This window comes from Vigna radiata, unplaced genomic scaffold (assembly GCF_000741045.1).
Source record: "Vigna radiata var. radiata cultivar VC1973A unplaced genomic scaffold, Vradiata_ver6 scaffold_301, whole genome shotgun sequence".
Lineage (NCBI taxonomy): Eukaryota > Viridiplantae > Streptophyta > Magnoliopsida > Fabales > Fabaceae > Vigna > Vigna radiata.
In genome coordinates, this window is record NW_014543816.1 from 90,472 (window position 1) to 112,956 (window position 22,485).

The 22,485-nt window shown below is 32.9% G+C and overlaps 1 protein-coding gene across 2 annotated transcripts; it reads left to right on the top strand.

Moving 5' to 3' along the window:
* Positions 1-3,668: 3,668 nt before the first annotated feature.
* Positions 3,669-7,651, top strand: LOC106754986 (protein kinase PVPK-1). Of its 2 annotated transcripts, none has more exons than XM_022778118.1 (3): positions 3,669-4,093; positions 4,802-5,871; positions 6,597-7,651. In XM_022778118.1, the coding sequence occupies exons 2-3, from the start codon at positions 4,820-4,822 to the stop codon at positions 7,432-7,434; spliced, it is 1,890 nt and encodes a 629-aa protein (XP_022633839.1). In that variant the 5' UTR covers positions 3,669-4,093; positions 4,802-4,819; the 3' UTR covers positions 7,435-7,651. The 2 variants fall into 2 exon arrangements, with proteins under 2 accessions (XP_022633839.1, XP_014492549.1); XM_014637063.2 differs by having other exon boundaries at positions 3,671-4,138.
* The last annotated feature ends 14,834 nt before the right edge of the window (positions 7,652-22,485 follow it).

Here is a 22,485-nt window from a genome sequence, read left to right on the forward strand (position 1 = left end):
TAAAAATATTACAATTTAATTTAAAAATAAAGAAGAAAAGCTCATTTAAAAAAAAATAAGAATTTAAAAACATACCGTTAAAAGAAAAAGGACTACTAAAAATACTTTCGTCGAAAAATAATTCCTATTAAAAGATTTACAGGAACATTAAACCATAAATTATGTTTCCTAAAATATTCACAATTTAATTACACAATAGTTTATATGTTAAAGTATTTATTTCTTATGAATTTTAATGAACAAATATTCCGACACATCGTTTTAGATTAATATAACATAAAACATCAATAAATATGTTTTAAGTGTTTGTATCTAAACATATTTGACTCACATAGGGATTAGATGAAGTAGTCTGCCTGATTACCTGTCTTTCTATCATAACTAATAAAATATGATCAAGCTGACTTATACAGATAACTGGATCACTAAACTTAAAAACTAATAAATTATATTATAAATAACATAATTATTAAAATATTGTATTCATATTTTCATTAACTACACTAATATTTTGTTGATGTTTCAGAATGATCTCAGTATGAAAATGTCTTACATATAGAATCGTCATTTACCTCACTAAAAACGAATACTGAAAAAAAGAAATACGAGTATTTTAAAAAAAGAAAAAAACAAGTTAAAGAAGTTCGTAGAATTGAACTATTTTTGCACATATTTTTTTTTTACTTTTTAACAACCCATACTATTGGCCTAATATCACAAGAAGATTATGTAATATATTATAATATATTATTTGTAACATCTCAAATATATATATATATATATATATATATATATATATATATATATATTTATAGTCTATAAATATAATATAGGAGAATACTTACAGGTTAAATTTGCAATTAAAGTCTCAAGTTTACAGTTATCCAAAAAAAAATATCATAGTTTAAAACTTAAACATAAAAAAGTATTTTAAAATACATAAGATGATTAAGAAAGTCCTAAGGAGTCTAGACTGCATCAAGCACTTGTTCCAGGAGTACCTTCTCAACATCTGCTCACATCCAAGTGGATGATCATCGCAAGGGAAAACATACACAAGCAACACACAACACAGAAGCAAGGGTGAGTTAGATAAACAAACAATATACGTATAGCAAAATTGATCAGTATCATCATGTTTAGTTGTATATAAAGTAAACAATTAAAGACATACAAATCTAACCATGCATCAAGTACTCAATACGACTCATCCGGATTTGTATAACTGTTGAACTATTGGTAGTCTTTGCACTTGCATAGTTCAGTTGGCCCTCCCTAAAACTATGCAAGGTAAATCCTCATACCAGTCTATAGTTAAACTCTAAGGCTATAGACGAGGACCTCTCTCTACTCTCACCACTCACATCGTTCTTCTCTATTTGAGCATGAACAATGCTTAGAGTGTAGGGATGGACTTACCATTTCAAAGCTCCATACATTTATGAAAGACAACAATAAACCTCTACAACCACTTCCAATCATCTCACCCTAAGATGATATCCAAATCATACTCTATTATGTCATTCTAATTCATAATCATGTTCTCACAACCCACACAAGTCTCATACATAAACATACATGACGATCTGTCAAGCAAACAACATCAATCAATCCCAACAGAAAAAGAAAAGAGTGAAACCTACCTGGTCTGGTCGCATAGCGCATAGAAGTCGCACAGCGAAACCAGAGACTTTCGCATAGCGCACACAAACTCTCGCCCTACGAATTACTTCTGGTAGAGGCTCCAAGCCAGCACTAGTCGCAAGGCGCACCTGATTCGCCTTGCGAATCATCAAATAGGGAGCACCACTGTTTGGCCATTCGCACAACACACCTCTTTCGCATAGCGAATGACTCAAAACAGATAGCACCCCTTAGGGAGGACTTGCTATGCGAGACAATCCGCAAAGCGAGTCTGCATAATCTGCATACTCCAATTCTGCAGATTTATGCATGCTCCCCACTCTCTTACCAATTCTAGATATTTCTCTCAACTTCTAATGATCCTAGATCATGATATATACATAATTAAACTACCTAACTAGTTCTAAACTTTCCTAACAATAATTTTCTTTTTTAGTGTTTAATTCTGGATTTCTACTCAAAACCCCTTTTTTTAATCAATCTCGAGCCTCGATTCTTAAACTACCATTTTAAAACCATTTTTAACCAAAATTATGATCTTATTAAGTCAGAATAGACTTACTAACACTGCCTCAACAACTCATTTACACCTTAGACCTCAATTACTTCAAATCACCTACTCACTTCCTCTAAACCCACTCAAAAACACCAGTTTCACTTAAATTATTGCCTACTAATTAGCATAACCCGTTTCTCCCCATCAACAAGCTCAGTTCCAGCGAAACATCACAACCCACTCAAGTCACACAATCAAATCACAGTTTCATGCTTCAGACAGTCAAAGAACAGATGGTCAATCATATAAATATACTAAAATCTCACTCAAACAGCAGTACAGTAAAATTTAAATAAGAAAAATCTAGCTTCCCTTACTTGGAGATTGAACTGCTTAGCTTAAGAGAATGACCCAACAACACCTATTTCAGCCAAGACCTAGACAACACCCTACAAACCACCAAATGGTGATGGAAACATCTCTTAGAGCTCAATATCTTGAAGAAAATAGAAAGGGGGAGAAAACATTGCACGTGCAACCAATGGACACTAAGCCCTAAGTTCCAAAACAGCGGAGGAGTGAGACAAAACTATTTACCCACTGAAGAACGAGAATCTAATCGGATGGTTGTGAAGCTCTCTGCGCCACGATCACTTGAGCACCACTTAATAAAAAATGTAATGGCTCAATGAGATTGGAGGTTAGAGAAAAAACAAAGAGAAAGAAGAAAAAACTTTCTAGAAAGAGGATGAGATTTTGAATAAATGAATAGAATTTAGTAAAGTTACAATTATAAAATAAAAAAAAATCTCTTCTCCTTAAATTAATCCTTTTATTTACTATTTAATATATATATATATATATATATATATATATATATATATATATATATATATATATTCTACGTCGTTACATTATTCACTTCAAATTTAGTCTATTTGAGAAAATCGTTTAGTATAATAACTGAAGTGAAAGTATTTATTATTCATTAAAAGTATTATAAGACGATTTTATCGGAATTTGTAATTAATATTAGTGATAATAATTACCTACCACTTTACAGAACACTCAAGCAAGAAAAAAGAGCATGAAAAACATATACAGCAAACAAGAAAGAAAAACAACCTAAAAAAAGTTGAGAGTAACAGAATATGGCGTTATGTATTTTTTATTACTTAATTTGAATAAATTATAATTTTTTTAATTATTACCACATATCAGTTATATAATATATTATATTGATACAGTAATATATAAAATGCATTTCCATTGATATCACATCAATAATTATTCTTATCACAGAACGTTATTAAATAAATGTAGCTAAAAAAAAAGAATTGAACGCATTGAAAATCTGTAAATTATACAAAAAATTAAAGCCAATAATTTTTTAAAATGAAGAGATCTTAGTAAATCATAATATTTATAAAAATTAAAACCATATCAGAAGTGGCTCTTAAGTTGAGAATGAAAGTTTGCCATGGCAGTTCCAACCACAGTATATGCTCTAAAAAATGCATTAAATTTTGAGAAAACAAGAAGAAGAAAGTAGACAAGGTTGGGTTTCTTTTAGAGGGAACACATACATAACCATTAAGATAAGGAACTGCACTCAATTATTTTAATTGGTTAGCTTTGCTTGTGAGGTTGGCTTCGTTTTCTGCAATTCCCACTCCACAAAGCCACGCCCTGCATCACCCCCAAAAAACTAACAGAAAAGCAAAAAGCAAAGAAAAAGAAAAACCACAAATTTAAAAACATATTATTATTAATATCGCTGTAATTATTGTTACAGTTTTCATTTGTCTTGTCCCTTTATTTTTCGATTGGATCTGAGGCTCTTCAGAGTTGCAGAAAGGCACACCAAAGTTGCTTCACTTTCTTGGAGTGTAGTTTCGCTTTGTTCAGAGCAAACTCACACGGAGCTTGTGAAATCCACACCCATGGAAGAAGGTTTCTTTCTATGCAATTTCATTGCCATTTTTCTGCTTTGATCAGGTATGCATGTTGTTGTCGATTATTTGTTTATTTATTTGCTCTACTCATACCCTTTTGTTGACTTCCTTTATGGGGTGGCTTTAAATCACTGTTCCTGTAGTGTAACAAAAGAAAAGGCTGAAGGTGGCTTCTAATGGATACAAAAACAAAAACTTTAACTTGGGTGCTGTTACAAGTTAATGCATTTTTGCAATCAAAAGCAAAAGGGTTGTTAGTTTTGCGAAGTTATGGTTTTGGTTTTTGTGGTGTTGATCGAGGAGGAACAATATTTCTTGGTGATTTTGTGAACGAAATTTTGATATCTGAAAGCCTTTGTGAGTTTCCTTGATGCTTTTCTTTCTTTTGGGTGGAAAGACTGAATTCGATTTGATGCTTTGCGTTTGGGTTCAGCCGTTTTCTTTCTAATGATTCCGTTCAGTTGGGTGGTGTTCGAGTATGTGTATCTAAAACAGGCCTCTTGCAAAGCTTCTAATGCTTTTCTTTATCTGGTCGTTTGAATATCACTCTGCATCATTTTAATTTTCTTTCTATTTTCGACCTTTGTTATATTTCTTTAAAGTAAGAAAGCGGTAGAAGGAATTTTTTGTAAGTGGTTGTTTATGTTTCTATGCCTTTTAAATGAGTAAATCTCAGTAATTCACTGTGTTGAGTTGGACTTTGCAGCTCATCAAGGATTTCTTAATGGGTTCACCTGTTAATGGATTGGATTCTTTAGCAGAAGTTCAGAATTCAGTTTCTATGGCAGATCATGATCCTCCTTCAACATCAGGGATTCCCCGGCCATCTCGGCCACCGTTAAGCACATCAAGAAATCATGGGGCTTCATCCAGTCAGCATAACTATGGAATGAAGACCATCCACCACCAAAAGCATTCATATCAGGAGGCTGACAGCGTAGAGCGAGATGAAATGCAGAATATGGAGAAGCAGCACTATAACACAAATGGGAAATCTGAGTATGTGAGCCTCAATAAAGCTGTTGAAAGTTGTTTAGGAAAGAATATCTCCAAAATGGAAACTAAGTTAAGTATCAAGCAACCGTTAAATGCTTCCAAGAATTGTGATTCGTCAAAAGGCGTTGTTGATGGAACAAAGAGCAACTGCCAATCAGAGATTACCTTTTGTCCAAGTCCTCAGAATAGTTTCTATTCAGAAGCCAAGGAAAGTTTTGGCAACACTGGAGTCAGTGAATGTGTTAGTGTTGATAAGTCAGTTGAAAGTGGAGAAGTTACTAATTCCTGTGAATTTAACGAGAGCAGGAAGACCAGCATCTGTAGAGGCAGCACTGGAAGTGACGTTAGTGATGAGAGCAGCACTAGTAGTCTGAGCAGTGCTTTGTACAAGCCCCACAAGGCAAATGACATAAGATGGGAAGCAATTCAAGCCATTCGAGCCCGTGATGGGGTGTTGGAAATGAGACATTTCAGGTTATTGAAGAAATTGGGATGTGGAGACATAGGAAGTGTATATCTAGCTGAACTAAGTGGCACTAGGACTTGTTTTGCAATGAAAGTAATGAACAAAACTGAGTTGGCAAGTCGCAAGAAGCTTGTTAGGTCTCAGACAGAGAGAGAGATACTGCAGTCTCTAGATCATCCATTTCTACCCACATTGTATACACACTTTGAGACAGAGACATTCTCCTGCTTGGTAATGGAGTTTTGCCCTGGTGGGGACTTGCATGCACTCAGGCAAAGACAACCTGGGAAGTATTTTTCTGAGATTGCTGCCAGGTTAGCCATTTCATTTTCCTTGCTTGCCCCTTCAGTTCTATCGACATACAACATACAGAGGCATTAGATAACTATATTTTCTTTCCTTCAAGTCATGGAATCAAGTGTTCTATCTGTAGGGCCAGAATAGAAACCGTATCATTTTAGAAAATCTGTCTTTCTCTACAAGAATAAGGGATCCTGACTGAGATTTTTATCATATAAAGCTGGACTGTCACAAAACACTGTAGTTGCTATCCATTGCTGCTCAAGGACCATGAGAAAATCCTTATATTTAAAAAAACATGGCCCAAGAATTCTAAGTAGCCAAGCTTTATTCTTTTCCATTCCCTTTATTGTTTTAAAACCTTCCAAGCTTTTTTCAAGTCTCTTTGTGGATGTCTGCCAAAAATGGTAAACACTGAACCGTTTCTTTTTCTGCCTGCATAATTACTTTTCCTTTACTACTTCCACCTTTTCCCATAATCAAGTTTCAATCTCTATTTTGTTGACACTTCTAACTTCAATGGTTGTGATTGTTACCTGACTTGCCTTTCTCTAATATCTTTCTATGTCATAGAAAGTAAAAATTCTGTTTTTCATTTGAGAATAACTAACATTGATTTTCTGTCATCGACATCAGATGGCAATTCATTTGGTCTCTCTGGTGTTATCCATTCCTCCAACCTGTGTTCTATTTAGATGACACGAATAAAGTTGTCATTTGATTAATATGTACCGTGCAGGTTTTACGTGGCAGAAGTTCTCCTTGCCTTGGAGTACTTGCACATGCTTGGGGTGATCTACAGAGATCTGAAACCTGAGAATGTGTTGGTAAGAGAAGATGGACATATAATGCTTTCAGATTTTGATCTCTCTCTAAGGTGTGCTGTGAGTCCAACTCTGGTGAAATCATCAAACTCTACCTTGGAGACAAAAAGCTCTGGATACTGCATTCAGCCTGCGTGCATAGAGCCAACATGTGTAATTCAGCCAGACTGCATTCAACCATCATGTTTCACACCAAGATTTCTCTCGGGAAAATCCAAGAAAGAAAAAAAGTTGAAGCCAAAGAATGATGTGCAGAATCAGGTGACCCCTCTTCCCGAGCTCATTGCCGAGCCCACAAATGCTAGATCAATGTCCTTTGTGGGAACACACGAGTACCTGGCACCTGAAATCATCAAAGGTGAAGGACATGGCAGTGCTGTAGACTGGTGGACATTTGGGATATTCTTGTATGAGCTCTTGTTCGGAAGAACGCCGTTCAAAGGTTCGGCGAACCGTGCAACACTGTTTAATGTTGTTGGGCAGCCCTTGAAATTTCCAGAATCTCCCTCTGTGAGCTTTGCTGCCAGGGACTTGATAAGAGGTTTACTTGTGAAAGAACCTCAGAATCGCCTTGCTTACAGACGTGGAGCAACAGAAATAAAACAACATCCATTTTTTCATAATGTTAACTGGGCTCTGATCCGATGTGCAAATCCCCCAGAGGTTCCAAGACATGCCATGAAAGCACTTGCAGCTGAAAAGCTGCCTGGAGTGAAGCCTTCTGGTAACTATTTAGATATTGATTTCTTTTGATCCTATTGTCTGTTTTCTCATTTGAACTAATTTCCATCTTTCATTTCTGTTGTTTTTCTCCATGCTTCTTTCCTTTGTATAAAAATCATGCAACTCTTTCATCTACATTCATTCACGCTTGTAATTCTCCATCATAAACTGCCCTAAGAACCTCCCAAATGCATCAAAATTCAACAACAAAGTTTCTGCTCACTTATTTACTTCTATTTTCTTAACATTTATCATCGTGCCCAATTTTTCATAGTCAAAATCAAAACCTAAGTTCATCCTATCTTACAACATTCATCTTAAAAAATTCTCAATCTTATAACAGAGTGCTACATTAAAAAGCGTAGATTTTATGATTAATTCAATTTTACAAAACTGTTTTGTAAACAATAAGATTGCACCTCCTTATTCATTTCAGTTTAGATTATATTTATTATATTTAATTTATGTGAATTTCCAACCATTTACTCACTCCATTCTCATTTGTTAATTTCTTTTATCACACCCAACTTACAAAAGCAAAGTTTACTTAAAATTTAAATTATCTCTAATAAGGGTAATGTTATTATTTTCAAATTTTGAATAAATTGTTTAATAACAATCTCCTTCAATGAAAGAATATAAAAATAAAACGATTGCGTATAAAAATTATTTCATGAGGTCAAAGATGAGTGGGTGACAGATTAAATGTGGTCTAGAATGTGATGATTCTTTCACGGTAAGTGTGTTTAAGAATCAAAAGGTACATTTCATGTATACGGACTCCTATTCATGTAAGGATATAAATGTGAGAAAGCGATAGATACAGAAATAATAATTTGTAAGATTTGTTTTACTATTTTTTTGTGTACCAAAGAAAAGGATTGATCTTCTGATTTTGACTTGACCAAGTTGAGCTCAGGATAATCTATTTGGAAAAGGAGAATTATTTTGCTTTAAATAGTACAAGGTCAATGAGAGTGTATATCATTATTGTTTATGTAAGCTGAAATACGGCTGAGAAAAACATCCTAACTAAATCCAAAGAAACTTAACTAAATTTGAATATATGTTCATTCATACAGATAAACGGATAATATTGCATAAAAAAAATTAAATAATGAATAATTACGATCATATTTAAATAATAGATTAAAATTTTATAGATATATGATTAAACTTGAATTTATGTTTAAATATGTTTTAAATTTTAAATTTTATTTTTAGAATGATATTATCTTCATAAAATTTAGTAATAATTTATATAAAATTGTAGTTCATTATATAAAATTATTCTTTTAGTTAAAAATTTCTTATATAAACTTATGTCATTTATTCAAAATAAAAATCTTTTTTTTATTAAAAAAATTTGTTTGGTATAAATTTGCAATCTAGAAATATATATTAAATTAACCCATAATTTAAATCTAACTAATTTGATAAATTATATAATTAATATAAATTTTAAAATATTAAATTCAGATTGTACATTAAATTAAATCTGAATTTGACTCAACCAGACATACTCACTCCTAAATGAAAACATGTTAGTTAGAAAAGCCTTCACTTTTTTTTACTAATAAAACGATAAATTATAGATTACTATAATAATAATTATTATAAAAAGATATCATTAAAGTTATTAAGAAAATATGTCTATAAAAAATTACAGAAATAAATCAATTTTATTAATCTTTATAATTTTATTGTGTTTAGTTTTTTTTTCTGTCATATTCATAAACGTATAAGAACCATAATGTATTATGTTTTATTCTTTAATTTCTGTACAGAACAATGAAGGACTTGTGAATATAAGAAGAAACTTTGCTATCAAATGTTTGATAAAAACCAAACCTTTATTCAGACAATACAACATTTCTTCTTCAAATATGTCATGCGCAACAAAACCTCAATTTAAACTCATCATGATGTCAATAATGAGATTTGATGAACTTACGAAACACCCAATGAGTTCTTGCACATGCATAAATAAAGGTGTTTGAACAACTAATTAAATGAGTTCTTTGTATTTAGTCCAACTTTATCAATAATAAAATAATGTCACATGGTTCTATGAATTTGAGAATAACTAGACCAGGAGTAATTATAATGCTTCAAATTTCATCTATAAATTACATAATGGAAAACATGAATTTAAAATTGAAGGGATTGAGAGTAATATAAGAAAGAGGATCACGTCATTGCAAAATGAATCTTGAAATAGAATGAAAAAATGCACTAAGAATTGAAAGCGGTGAGACAAGAAAGAAAAGAAAGACCACTAAGAAATGAGAATATCCGGAATTGCATGTGTCATGAATCATGTGTCTTGTCCCCGTGATAAGGACACTCATTCAATGTCTTGCCCTATTCAGATTATGCACATATATTTCTATTCATTTTATTTCTTTCTCTAAGGTGAATAAAAAGTTGGATGACCCAAACAAAAATTTGACTAGGTGACTTTACTTTTACAATTATCAATCTTTTGATAATGTATATTTTTTTTGAAAAAAAAAATTAGTTAATTATCTATTTTTAGCATAGAAAAGTATTTAAAAAGTTATTTTGTCTAGGAAAGTTAGAATATAGGTATGAATTTACTTTAATATCTTACCAAATAAGTACATATTTACTATACAAACATACAAATACTATTAAATCTAAAATTGTAAAATATGTGCTACAAATATGTTTCTTAATATATATATATATGGTTATTTTTTCAGTTGGTACATTTTAGTAACGTGTATCAAGTTTTAATAAACAAAAATATCTTAATATATCATGGATTTTAAGTTTTAAGATTAAGAGTATTTTAATAATTTTCATTCACAAAATAAAACAAAAAAAAACCCCAAACCTTTGATGACCTTCCTCGTTCCTCTCAATCATTTCTCTTTCATCTCTCTCACTCTAATATTTTCTCTATCATCCTACGCTAGTCCCAATTGAAAAAATCATAAACACTCGCCTAACTCTAATCTACCTTCCTCACTTATCCAATTTGTTTCTCTCTCATCTCCACACTTTCTCTCACCCACACACAACAACCTGCGACACCGCAATTTGTTGCTCTTCTCTATTCGTTCATTTGTTTTCCAGTTTAATAACAAAATAATTGATGATGTTGATGTTGATTTTTGATTGGAGAGTTGTGTTATATATTTTCCCTTATGATTATTATTAAATTTGTAAAAAACTAAAGTCTACAATAATTTCAATAATTTGGAAAACTCGTTTCGTGGATTGTTGTGTATGGGTGAGGGAAAGTATGGAGATGAGAGAAAAACAAATTGGATAAGTGAGGAAGGTAGATTAGGGTTAGGCGAGTGTTTCTGATTTTTTTTCAATTGGGACTAGGGATGACAAAGAATGAGGGAGATAAGCAAGGGTTTGGGGGTTTCTTTTTTCTTTTTTAGTTTTGAGAATGAAAATTATTAAAATACTCTTAACCTTAAAACTTAAAATTCATGATATATTAGGGTATTTTTTTCTACTAAAACCACACATTGCTAAAATGTATCAACTAAAATATATATATATATATATATATATATATATATATAAGGGTTTTATCTAAATTCTTCTAATGAATACTCATTTTTTAATTCTTATGTCTTCTTTGATTTATTTTAATTAATTTTTCATGTTTAAATTAATTAATAAGACAATATAATTATACTTTTCTAATCGATCTTAAAAAATAAAATTATTTATAGTAATAAGATGTGAACACCCTCACAATCTTACAAAAAACATGGAACAATACCAGCTCTCCAAATACCTTTAGAGCAATTCCAACTCTCAATGAAGAACACATTGGTTCTCTCCTCCTGGCAAACTTGCACAACAACACAATCCACTGATTGCAAATGATGAAATTGACCTTCAACGCAGTAAACCAGTAGTGCAGAATTGATCAAAACTTCTCAACACATATTTCTTAAAAGAATCTTTATGATTAACCTAAATTTGATCTTTGATTCACCGAGACTTGTTCTTAGACACTCCTACAATCCATACTCAATCAACAAGTTAGTTATGAAATTGATTGCTCATAAGATTGTATTGAATTAACGCGTAAGACAATTATTTATAGGATTTTTGAATCCTCACGCACTTTTAACCGATTACGCAATTAATGTAATCTGTTAAGCTTTTCCTTATGCTTTAATAGTTTTACGTCTGTTTAAGATTTATCAGATTATATAGTGCATGTAATTAATTATGTTATTTATACAAGCCAACAACAAATTTATATGAACGTTATAAACAGTTAAGGCTTTAAATGAAATTAACTTTCATAAGATAAACAATTTAACCGATTAGGAAACTTATGTAATCGGTTATGTTCAACACTTAAGCAAATTTTCAAATCAATTCCATTCCAAACAGATCAATGCACTTATCAAACACATGTTAGCATAGCAACGTGTTTTAATCTATTATACAACTAATGTAATCGATTACTACACAATTGTTTTGCTCCTGTTAAGCATATATTAATATTTAGAGAAATCTAACATATTATATACAATGTCTAATCGACCATTTCTACCATAAATGTAATGTGCAATCTATTTAATCTTATGATTCATTTACTCGCAATGAATACATACAACAATCATCTCAAGACAAACCTAATAAGGATAAAACATTATTTGTTATGCCATTTGATGTGCAAGAAACCATAAAACATTTTTTTGTTCATCATAAAAAACATAAATATGTAGGTGTGTAAAGCTTCCCCTATCAACATGATGTGTTAGAGTGAGGGTAGAAGGATGATTTGGGATTGAATAAGTGTGGGTTAAATTCTAAAAAGAAAGAAAGTTAAAGTAAACTCTTGGTTTTAATTTATATTTTGGATCCAGGGGCAAAAAGGTCATTTTACCCTCATTAATTAGTGTAGAAATTAAGTTATGGGGTGTAGAACGTAAAGGAAGGAAAATAACTTTGAATAGTAATATGAGGGCTACGTGAATCTTAAAATATTTTGGTGGTTGTGGGTATTTTAAAAAGTAGATAAAATAAGAGAAAGATTGAATAAGAGAAGATAAAAAGGAGAAGGGGAAACTAGGGTTTGCACATTTTAACCTACATCTAAAACAAAAGAGAGAGAGAGGCGGTTCTGGGAGAGAAGAGGAAGAATTACATGTTGGAAAACAATCGGTACCGATTTTGCGCAGCGGAGTTAAAACAGATACGATTGTTAAGAGCGAAAAGTGTGTTCAGTCAATAAAATGGTTCCTTTAATTTTCTTCTAAAACTTTTATCAAACAGTTGATATGCTAAAAGTTTAAAAAGTGTAGGGAAGAGAAAAATCACACAGATTATCTTTATACTGGTTCGAATCAACAGATTCTACGTCCAGTTGTTAATCACTATAAAGAGTGATTAACTATTTCACTAAAAACAGTTTGAAAATTACAATAAGATGAATAGAAATTAAGAGCAACAAAAACCTTTTGTTCGACAAATGAACGAAAGTACCTTCCTTTGACAAACGAATTGGAAGAGACTACTCTGCCAACTTGAAGAGAATCGCTCCGACCTTTGACACACAAAGCGCAAGCTTCTCCTATTTACAAGACTTGTCAAGAGTAAACACTATCACTTGAGAACTTCCTCAGACAAATTGTATTCTCAAATGGCATAAATTTCCTTTTCACTCACAGAGAGCTTCCCTTAGACACACAACTCTAATACTCTTAAAATGAAAAGTTATCTTCTAAGAGCTGTGGAAAACACTATTTATAGCCTAAGGTTCGTGTAAGGTCAGAAACTGAAAAGACATCTCCCAACTACTAGAAATAATCTATTATCATAAGTGATAATCAATTATTTGTGTCTGTTATGGAGTTTTCAAAATGTGATAATAGATTATTCTGAGGGATAATCGATTATTTGCGCAACCTGTACAATATTATATCAAACAGAGATAATCGATTATTCTGTGTAATAATCGATTATTTGCACGAGAAACTCTTTCCTAAACTGGCTTGTGATAACCGATTATCACCCGAGATAATCAATTATCTGCGCAATGAATCCCTAAGAAGGAAACCTTCTTAGTATTTACAAAAGTAAAATGATTCCTATACAAATGATTTCTACAGAAATTGATTTTAACATTTACAATATAGGTTCTTTAGGTCTTCAAGTCTTCACTTGCATCATCATCAAAATTACTTCAAAGCACCAATGCTTCCCATTGGTAACCATGTAGAAACCTTAGAGATTGGTGTTGTTTTAGAGTGTAGACAAAGCCCTAGGATTGGCCAAGACATGGGGAAACTTACCTTCAATTGCTTGTTGTTGTATATTATATGTGTTCTTGATTATCATGATTGATAATCCTTGTTGATACATGTTTATATGATCATGATTATGATTATCTATTGCTATTGTTGGGCCAGAGTTTATGTATGCATGGGCATAGGGTTTATGTAATATTTGTGTTAGGTTTTTCCTATGAATGTATGCATGGTTTGTCGGGTTATCCCAATAGAGAGTTTGATGCTAAAGGAGAACAAAGTTACGAGGCTTGGGGATATATGTGTAAGGGTGTGGTAATAATCATATGCATTGTATTTGTTTTTTTTCTTGGGTAAAACATGTCAATGATTGGATTTGGATGATTAAAGTAATGTATTATATGTGTTTGAGTATGTTTACATAGGTATGTGATACTTGAATGCATGTATGATGTGTGGAGTACGTGATTTAGCGTTGATGTATGTGTGTTTTGAATGCTTGAATTATGTCCAAGATGTGTTTCGTTTCGACGATAATCAATTATCATTAGTGATAATCGATTATCTACACGTCAATGTTGAGTTTTGGTTGTGGGAATAATCGACTATTTGGGACGATAAACGATTATTTGGGATGATAATCGATTATCCCTTCCTGCATGATGTTTCTGGGTAATTTTCACTGAGATAATCGATTATCACAATGTATTTTTGTGAAAAATAACGAATTTGATGAAGAATAGGCATGGACCAAGCCTGAGAAGTTGTGGAACGTGATGATAATCAGAGAAGGAGAGTAATGGTTATGTTTAGGGTCAGTTTTGAATTGGGATTAAGATTAGAGCATGAGTGAGTGTTGGGATATACTTGAGTATGTGATTGACGAGCATGAGAGTGGAGGACACGTCTAGTAGTTGTACCTCGTAAATTGTGGTTTGATTACCATGTATTTTTTTTCTTTTAGTAATTACATATTTCAATTTTTGATTAGGTTATGATAAATTACTTTTTAGTTTTAACTTTGTTTTTAAAATGAAAGAAGGTATATGGATGAAGAGTAAAAGAATAAATTCATTTTTTAAAAGTGATAAAAGGGAAAGTATTTGTGAAGATAAAAACATGACAAATTCAACGTTTTCCCATATTCTGAAACATGATAGTAACGATCCAATTATTCAATTAGAGGAAACCTTTCTCATGGTTCAAAGAATTACAGTTGAAGAGTTTCATATTAATTCTTTAGAAATAATCCATGAAAACGTTCTCAAATATCAGAATATATTAATGAGTCAAAGATATGAATTTAGAAGAGTAAAATGAGTTTCATATCAAATACAACTTTAAAACTATCCTTTCTCTAAGGAGAAACATCCAAAGAGATTTCACTCCGATTAGTTTAAAATGTTTCCTTCTTAGCTAGAGTATCCAATGAAGAATTTGTCAACCATATTTGAATTATGTCAATCTTTGACAAGAACAGGAAAGTCAAATATTTTTTATTTGATTGATCGTTTAATTCGTCTTATTTTAATTCATGGTGTTTCTACAACAACAAAAAAAAATAATTTTTTCAATGAAGATAACATAATAAAGGAGAAGATAAATTTCTAATCAACAATATGGTTATTTATATTTTTATATTGAAAAGAAAAAATAACTGAAAATTTTAGTTCTAATTTGATTATTGATGAGTTCAAGAATTTGAAAAAATAAGAGAATCTTTTAGATATTTGTGATGAATTTTATACTTACACTTATATACTCATTTTTATTATATTAATGACAAATTAAATATATAAATTTTAAATTTATTATTTTGGCTTTTTCAAAATTATTAATCAAGATTAGCCACTGATAACAACACAAATAATATCTTAAAACAACACATTAATTTCATATTACATAATAATACACATCTTTAACCATCTCATAAAACTAGCAATAATTATTATATTGAATCATAAACAGAACACACTTTATCAAATCAAGGATTCTCAGTGAAAAGCAAGTTATTTACTTTCTAATTTTGAGAAATTTTTAACCTTTAACCCTTGAATAGTTTTACCGATTTGAAACGACCTTTTTTTCTTGAAACCTTCAAAGCAGTAGATTATGTTAAAATAAAAAAGAAAATTTAGGGCAAGGATAGGAAATAGAAAACTCATGTTAAATTGACGGAAATTGCACTGGAAAAAGGACGGAGAGGTGATTTATTCTCTAATTTCAAACCTTACACTAATCCTAACAATAAATAATAAACTTTTCAATCATATCTTAAACTCAATCTCAAAGTACACAGTGATATTTAGTTTGAGTTTTTCGTAAGGAAAAAAAAAAATCAAAGTACATCATGATATTTAGTTTGAGTTGTTCGTAAGTAAAACAAAAGTCTTATATTAAGTATTACTTGTATATTTAATATTCTTAATTATTTATCTCAAACAATCACCTTTTATATATATATATATATATATATATATATATATATATATTTAATGTCAATAATTTTGTAGGTATGCATAGTTAAAAGTAATTTTATATTATAATTTAAATCTAATACATTGTTTATACATTCAAATATATTTATTTATAATAACTTTTAAATTTATAAAATATATTTATATATGCTATATGAATATGTTTGGTTTATAAGAAGATTTTAGAAAAAAAAAGTTAAATATATCTTTTGGTCCTCATATTTGTGTCCAATTCTCAACTGGGTCCTCATATTTTTTTTGTCTCAATTGAATCCAAATATTTGTTAATTTGAGTCAATAAAGTCCTCTCTGTTAACTTTTCACTAACGTCATCTAATTGTGATGACGTGGATCAGACATTTTAATTGATTCAATTACATGGAATTTATATTTAAAAAAAATTGTTTATGACAGGATAATTGTATGTAAAGGATTTACTTAAGTTACATTAGGGGATTAGGGATTGCAATCTACTTAACTAGGGATTTAACTCGGAAAATGAGTAAAAATTAGGGATTTCATTTGGGAAGAAGAAGTAGACGAAGATGGCGTTCAACTTAATACATAATGTCAAACAAGAAGAAGACGAGAAACAGTGGTGTCTGGTTCCATCACCCGCTCGAACAAGAAGAAGACGAGAAAAAAGCTTCTTGAGATGTTGGTCAAAGTGGTTGAAGAGGACAACGAGAGGTTCTTCCACTGTTAACCTCGTCGGATCCACCATCTTCTTCTGACCCAATTAGAAAAAAAAAATTACTTTTTTTCTTGCACCTCCTTCCATTGTGTACTCGATCATTCCATATTAAGTTCAAGAATATAATTACTTTCACCAGGATGAAGAATTCATAAAATCCAGAATAATCCACATCCAAACAATAAAACCAGTGACTCTATGAAGTATGCATTGCCAAAAAAGTCATCATATAAAAAAGCAAAACGCGACAAAACCTTGTCAAATGCGAAGGTTTTCTCGATCTGTTTGTTGGCTATATTCTGCACAGCCGAAACCTCTCTTCCACCTTCGTTACACGAAATCACAATCGACGTGTTCAACCTTGCTTCATCTTCACCCATCGGCCTGAACAAAAGCAAAAGCAAAATAAACTCCATCATATTTTCAATGACGGTGATAACGACACCAACCCTTCAATTTCTTCTTCTTTTTCTTCTTCCGTCTCAATTACACATCTGGGGCAAAAAAAAAAAAGGCAACGGTGGTCCAAGGAACAATGTTGGTTTAGTGCAAAGACCAAACAACTCAGAAAACGGGCAACGGTGGAACACTTCACCGACGAGATCCAGTCGAGAAATCTTTCCGGCAGTCAAGATCGGCGGGTACCGGAGGATCTAGGTTCGTTGTGGGTCGAAACCCATATGTGAAAAAATACTAACAACAATATTACACCGCCGTTGACACCGCCCTACGGTTGGCGAAATCTCTCAACCCCAAAATCATTATCCTCCGCTGTTTTCGAGTCGTTGGACCCTAACCTGGCCGCAGACTCACCAAAGAGGTTTCAGGTGGAGAGTCTTCTCCTGGGGCGGCGAATCGACACGGTGATTGGGCCTGACTGATGAGGGTGAACATAGAGGACAGGGAGTAGTGGAGGGTTCTGGTAGAGTGTGCTGGGTTTGAGTCTGTGAGTAAAGGATGATGAAATGTGTTGGGTTTGAGTCTGTGAGTAGAGGATGATGAAAACCAATCCCTTGAATTTCCAATTAAATTTTGTGACATGTCATTAGCTAAAAAATATTCCATGTAATATAATACTCTCACTCAGCATTTTCAGTGTTACTACGTTAACACAATTAGACGACATCAGTCCAAAGTTAACGGAAAGGACTTTATAGTCTCAAATTAACAAATATTTGGATTCAATTGGGACAAAAAAAAATATGAGGACCCAGTTGAGAATCGGACACAAATATAAGGACCAAAAGACATATTTAACCAAAAAAAAAAGTGAAAGCTTTTCCCTGAAATTCACTCACTAACTTTAAAATTATTTAAAAATCCAAAAGTTAAAGGTTTTGTAATTTCAGAAACAGTATAATTCTAGTTCGTAAAATTAAAAAATTTGGACATTTAAAAACTTTTAGGATTTAAGAAAGTAAATTCTTGATGAAAATAGAAAATGAATGACTAGTGATTTTTGTTTACAATTTTATTTGTAGAACGCTACCACATACATAATCCTATATATAATCTATGTATAATGGAAAAGGATTCTTTACCAACATATTTTTTACAATGTCACGTGGTGTTGTTTCATTGGTTGGTTTTAAAAAGTTTTTTAAAAAGGTGAAATTTGTTTAGAAGGGCAATTTTGGAAGGAATTTGGATAGAAGCTCCTTTTGATGGTTTCTATTTTTTTTTATAGATTTATTTTTTTTCGCGGCTTGGTTTTTTCAACTCTCTCTCTACCATTGAAACTTCTATCTCTCCCCACCGTTTTGGTGTTTTTCGTTCCTTGCTTTTCTTCATTCTCTGTCCACTATTGAACTGTTGTTCCTCTCTCCCATTTGAGTTTGAGATTCTTCTTACTTCATTTTGCGGGTCATTTGGTCACTGTCGAGGATTTTGTGTCTCTCTTTACCCATTTCCCCCTTTTTTGATGGTGTGACCATGGGCTCGTTGGTGGTATATCCCCCGATCTAGAATTTTGTTGATTTTTGTATGCATTGTCGTTGGCGACATTTTCGTGGTTGTGTAAGTCTTTGGCTTTTGTCTCCCATTGTGGTTGGTGGTATTTCTCCCAAGGTTTGGGCTTTTTCGCACACACCGTTGATTCATTACCAAACGTAACATTACAAGTTGTGGAAACCATCAACCATGACCAATAAGGGTCCTTCATTCATAAAATCTTAAAAGCACACTCATAATAAACAAAAAAACTATCATGGGGAGCGTGGTTGCCACACCTGGGTAGCTGAAGAGTATATATTTTATTGATTTCACTTAGTTTATTGTACTATAATTAATCAGGGAATTGTGCTTAAATGTTCGATATTTTCCCGTTTCTGCTAATTGTGCTTAATTTGATCGGAAATTCTAATTTTAATTAATTTGAATATTCTGAGCTAATTATTTGCATTATTATTTTNAGGNAAAATTTTGAAAAATACAATTTGGGATATTTGGANGTTAAATGTGATGTTGTATTTCAATTGGAAGAAGTGGGCTGCAAGGTTTTTGAAGGAAAGAAGCTTAACATGTAAATTGGATGGAATCAATTGCCTTATTAAATAAAAGAGGTGCAGCCCATACAAAAGGTCCAACAGACTTGAAGAGGGNTGCGGATNNAAATTTAAATTTGGANGTGCGGCCCAGCAAAATGAGGTGTGTCCAGCAATTGAAAGGCTGCAGCCACAATGTCTCGGTTCAACTTTGAAGAGTGCATGGAAAGTCCAGATTGGGTATTTTTTTTTTGGAAGGGGACACCACTTAACAGAAAACACGAAACCCTAGGGGAGAAGTGGGACCAGCCGCCACTTACTTGAAAAATCACTTTCCAATTTCACTCTTAGATNATTCTTTGGGTGATTAAAAAAAAAAAGAAAGCCGCCACTGGGAGCATGGGCAGAGGAGGAAAACACGTTAAATTGTGATTTGAAGAAAGAAGCACACAGAGAGGAGGTTTTGTTTTTGGCTTTAAAAAGAATGTAGCTGCAACATGAAGAGGATTTTTTTTTATTTCAGAGATGGAGGGTTATGGTTGAAGGAGAGAGAGCACACGGAAGTTCAGCAAAGAAGGAGATGGTGATTTTTATTTTGAGAGAAATGGTGCAGCACCTTTAAAATGTTTTTCTTTTAGTTTAATATAGATGAATTTTAATAGGTTAATTGATTTTGCTTGTGTACTTCAATTAATTCAGCTTTGCATTTTTGTTTTCCTTTTGATATCAGCACATGGTCACGACATCAAGTGTTATATTTAGAAGCAAATTTTTCTTTTAAAAATAAAGCCAATTTAATTTAGCTTGGTCACGTTGATTTCTTATGGAATGCTGCACGGTTACTTTAATATTGGAGAAAATCATTTTTCATGTTTCTTTGACAAGTGTGCACGGTTGATGATGGAATTATTTGGAGAAACATATTGCATTTTCTTTCTAAGAAAAACACAATACTTAATTCTTAGGCACTTTTGCTTTGAAATATTTATTTTAAGAAAACCGTGATTGATTGAAGTAGTATATTAGGCTAGCACTTTTCCATTTAAATATATTTCAAAAGCTTGTCATATTTAATGTAGTGCTGGACNTTTTGCATTTGATGTTANTATTTATTCCAGCAATGTTACTTTCGGTAGAGAAGAAAAACTTTGATTTCTATTTTTGCTTGAAAGTGAGAGCAGCTGCAATGCTACATGTTCTGATCTATTCAATTCAAGTGAATCACGCTGAGTTTTTTTTTTTTTAATTTAGTTGTAATGTTAGTTTTAGTATTCAACCGTTTCAATTATGTTAGTTAAGTTTAATTTGCGTGTTTTAATTTAGTCGATTCGCATTCACAGAACCACTTTCAAACCCCCCCCTCCACTATGTGCTAGACCTGATTCTGAACCGCAGTTGGTCCTTGAGAGACGACCTAGGAGTCACTTCCTAGCTGTACTGCATTTCTCATATGCTCATTAAATTTTGCATGGGCCGCAACACCCATCAAAATCTTGGCGCCGTTGCGGGGGACCAACGGTTCGGTTTTAGGTCTTTTGTTGTGTTAGTGTGTGTTGTGTCTTGTCTTGTGTTGTGAGTGTGTTGTTCCGTTTTGTATGTCGTGTCATGTGTGTTGCATTTAGGTAGCTTTAGTTGCATATTTTCATTGCATTCTTCTTTTCCCCCTTCTTTCGCATGTCTACCTGTTTTGGCTATGTGGATACTGTTTCTTCTGCCTGTGCCTTTGATAGTGCTTCTCATAAATATTCTGCTGATTTCTGGCTTGAGAACAATATGACTCATCCTCCCGTTCTTGAGAGCGCTCTTTGGGAGCCGATTCCACTTGATGAGGTTGATGTTCATTGCGTTCTCACCTNTGGACTTACAGATTTGCTGCCTAGGTTTCATGGGTTTGCAGGTGAATGCCCACATAGACATTTGGAGGAGTTCTACACCATTTGTTCTTCAAAGAAACCTCTTCATGTCCCTGATGATCACATGTTTTTAAGGGCATTTCCGCATTCATTAGAAGACGCAGCATGGGAGTGGCTTATTCATCTTCCACCAGAATTCAGGGCCAATTGGGAAGATCTTAAGCATTTATTTTTGGATAGATTCTCCCCTACTCAGCATCATTTTGATTCATATAGCAACGATCCTGGGTGGAATGATCCTAACCTGGGATGGTATGGTACTTCACAGCTTCAAGATCGAGAACCACCATTCCAGAATTCTTGTATGCCTTCTCCACATGTCCAGGAGCCATAGCAGCCGCAGTTTCATGAGCCTGTCCAAGCAACTCCTCATCCTTCCACTACTTCTGAGCCTACATTGAAGAAGTTATTGGAGCAGATGACTGTTCAGAACATTCAGTTCCAGCAACTGAACATGGAGTTTCAGCAGGAATTAACTTCCCTTCAGAGTTTGACTGATCAGATGGGGCAGATGGCTACTCAACTCATCAAGGAACAGTCTCAAATTTCAGAGGAATCATCATTCCAGACTGTTCAGCTTCCAGATGATGTTGGTGCCATCCACATAGAAGATGGGGAGCAGAGTCATGAGCTAACTATTATGCCACCTACTTTCCCACCCTCCTATGTCCCCACTCTTGCATCTGAAGAGACTGATGAAGAACTGGAAGGCCAGGCAGATGTGAGCAACACTTTCGAGATAGGTAGACCACTTTCACCTCCCACCACTCTACCTATCTTCAGGGAAGTGGAGGTAAACATACCTTTGATTGATTCTGTTGTTGATGATTATGCTGATGATAGGTATGTTGATGATTATATTGTTGATGAGCATGCTTTTAATTCTCCCTCCTTGCATGATGAGAACCACCTTTTGCTATCACATCTAAATGTTTGTTCTCCATGCACTGAACATGAATCTGAGCTTGTTGTTGATATTGTTTCTACATTTGAGATTGATTCATGTTCTAAGGGTATATCTGAGGTTCAGCCTCTTACACTGGGATTGGGTGTTATACCTCTGCATATTATTTCTTTGGAACCACCTTGCACTAACCATGTTGCAGGAGGTACACATGCATTTGATCAACACACACCCATGGTGGAAGACAAAGGTGCCGACAGTTTGAAGATTAATAGGCACCAGCTGAACCTGCTCATCAACAATCACTACTTCTTAGATCCAGCTGTGGAGGACATCTCCCTGCTTGATCAAAT

Excerpts from the sequence above, each read along its gene's own strand:
- LOC106754986 (XM_022778118.1), top strand. The coding sequence starts at position 4,820 with ATGGGTTCACCTGTTAATGGATTGGATTCTTTAGCAGAAGTTCAGAAT. Across the intron at positions 5,872-6,596 it reads TTTTCTGAGATTGCTGCCAG|GTTTTACGTGGCAGAAGTTC; the intron begins GTTAGCCATTTC and ends TGTACCGTGCAG.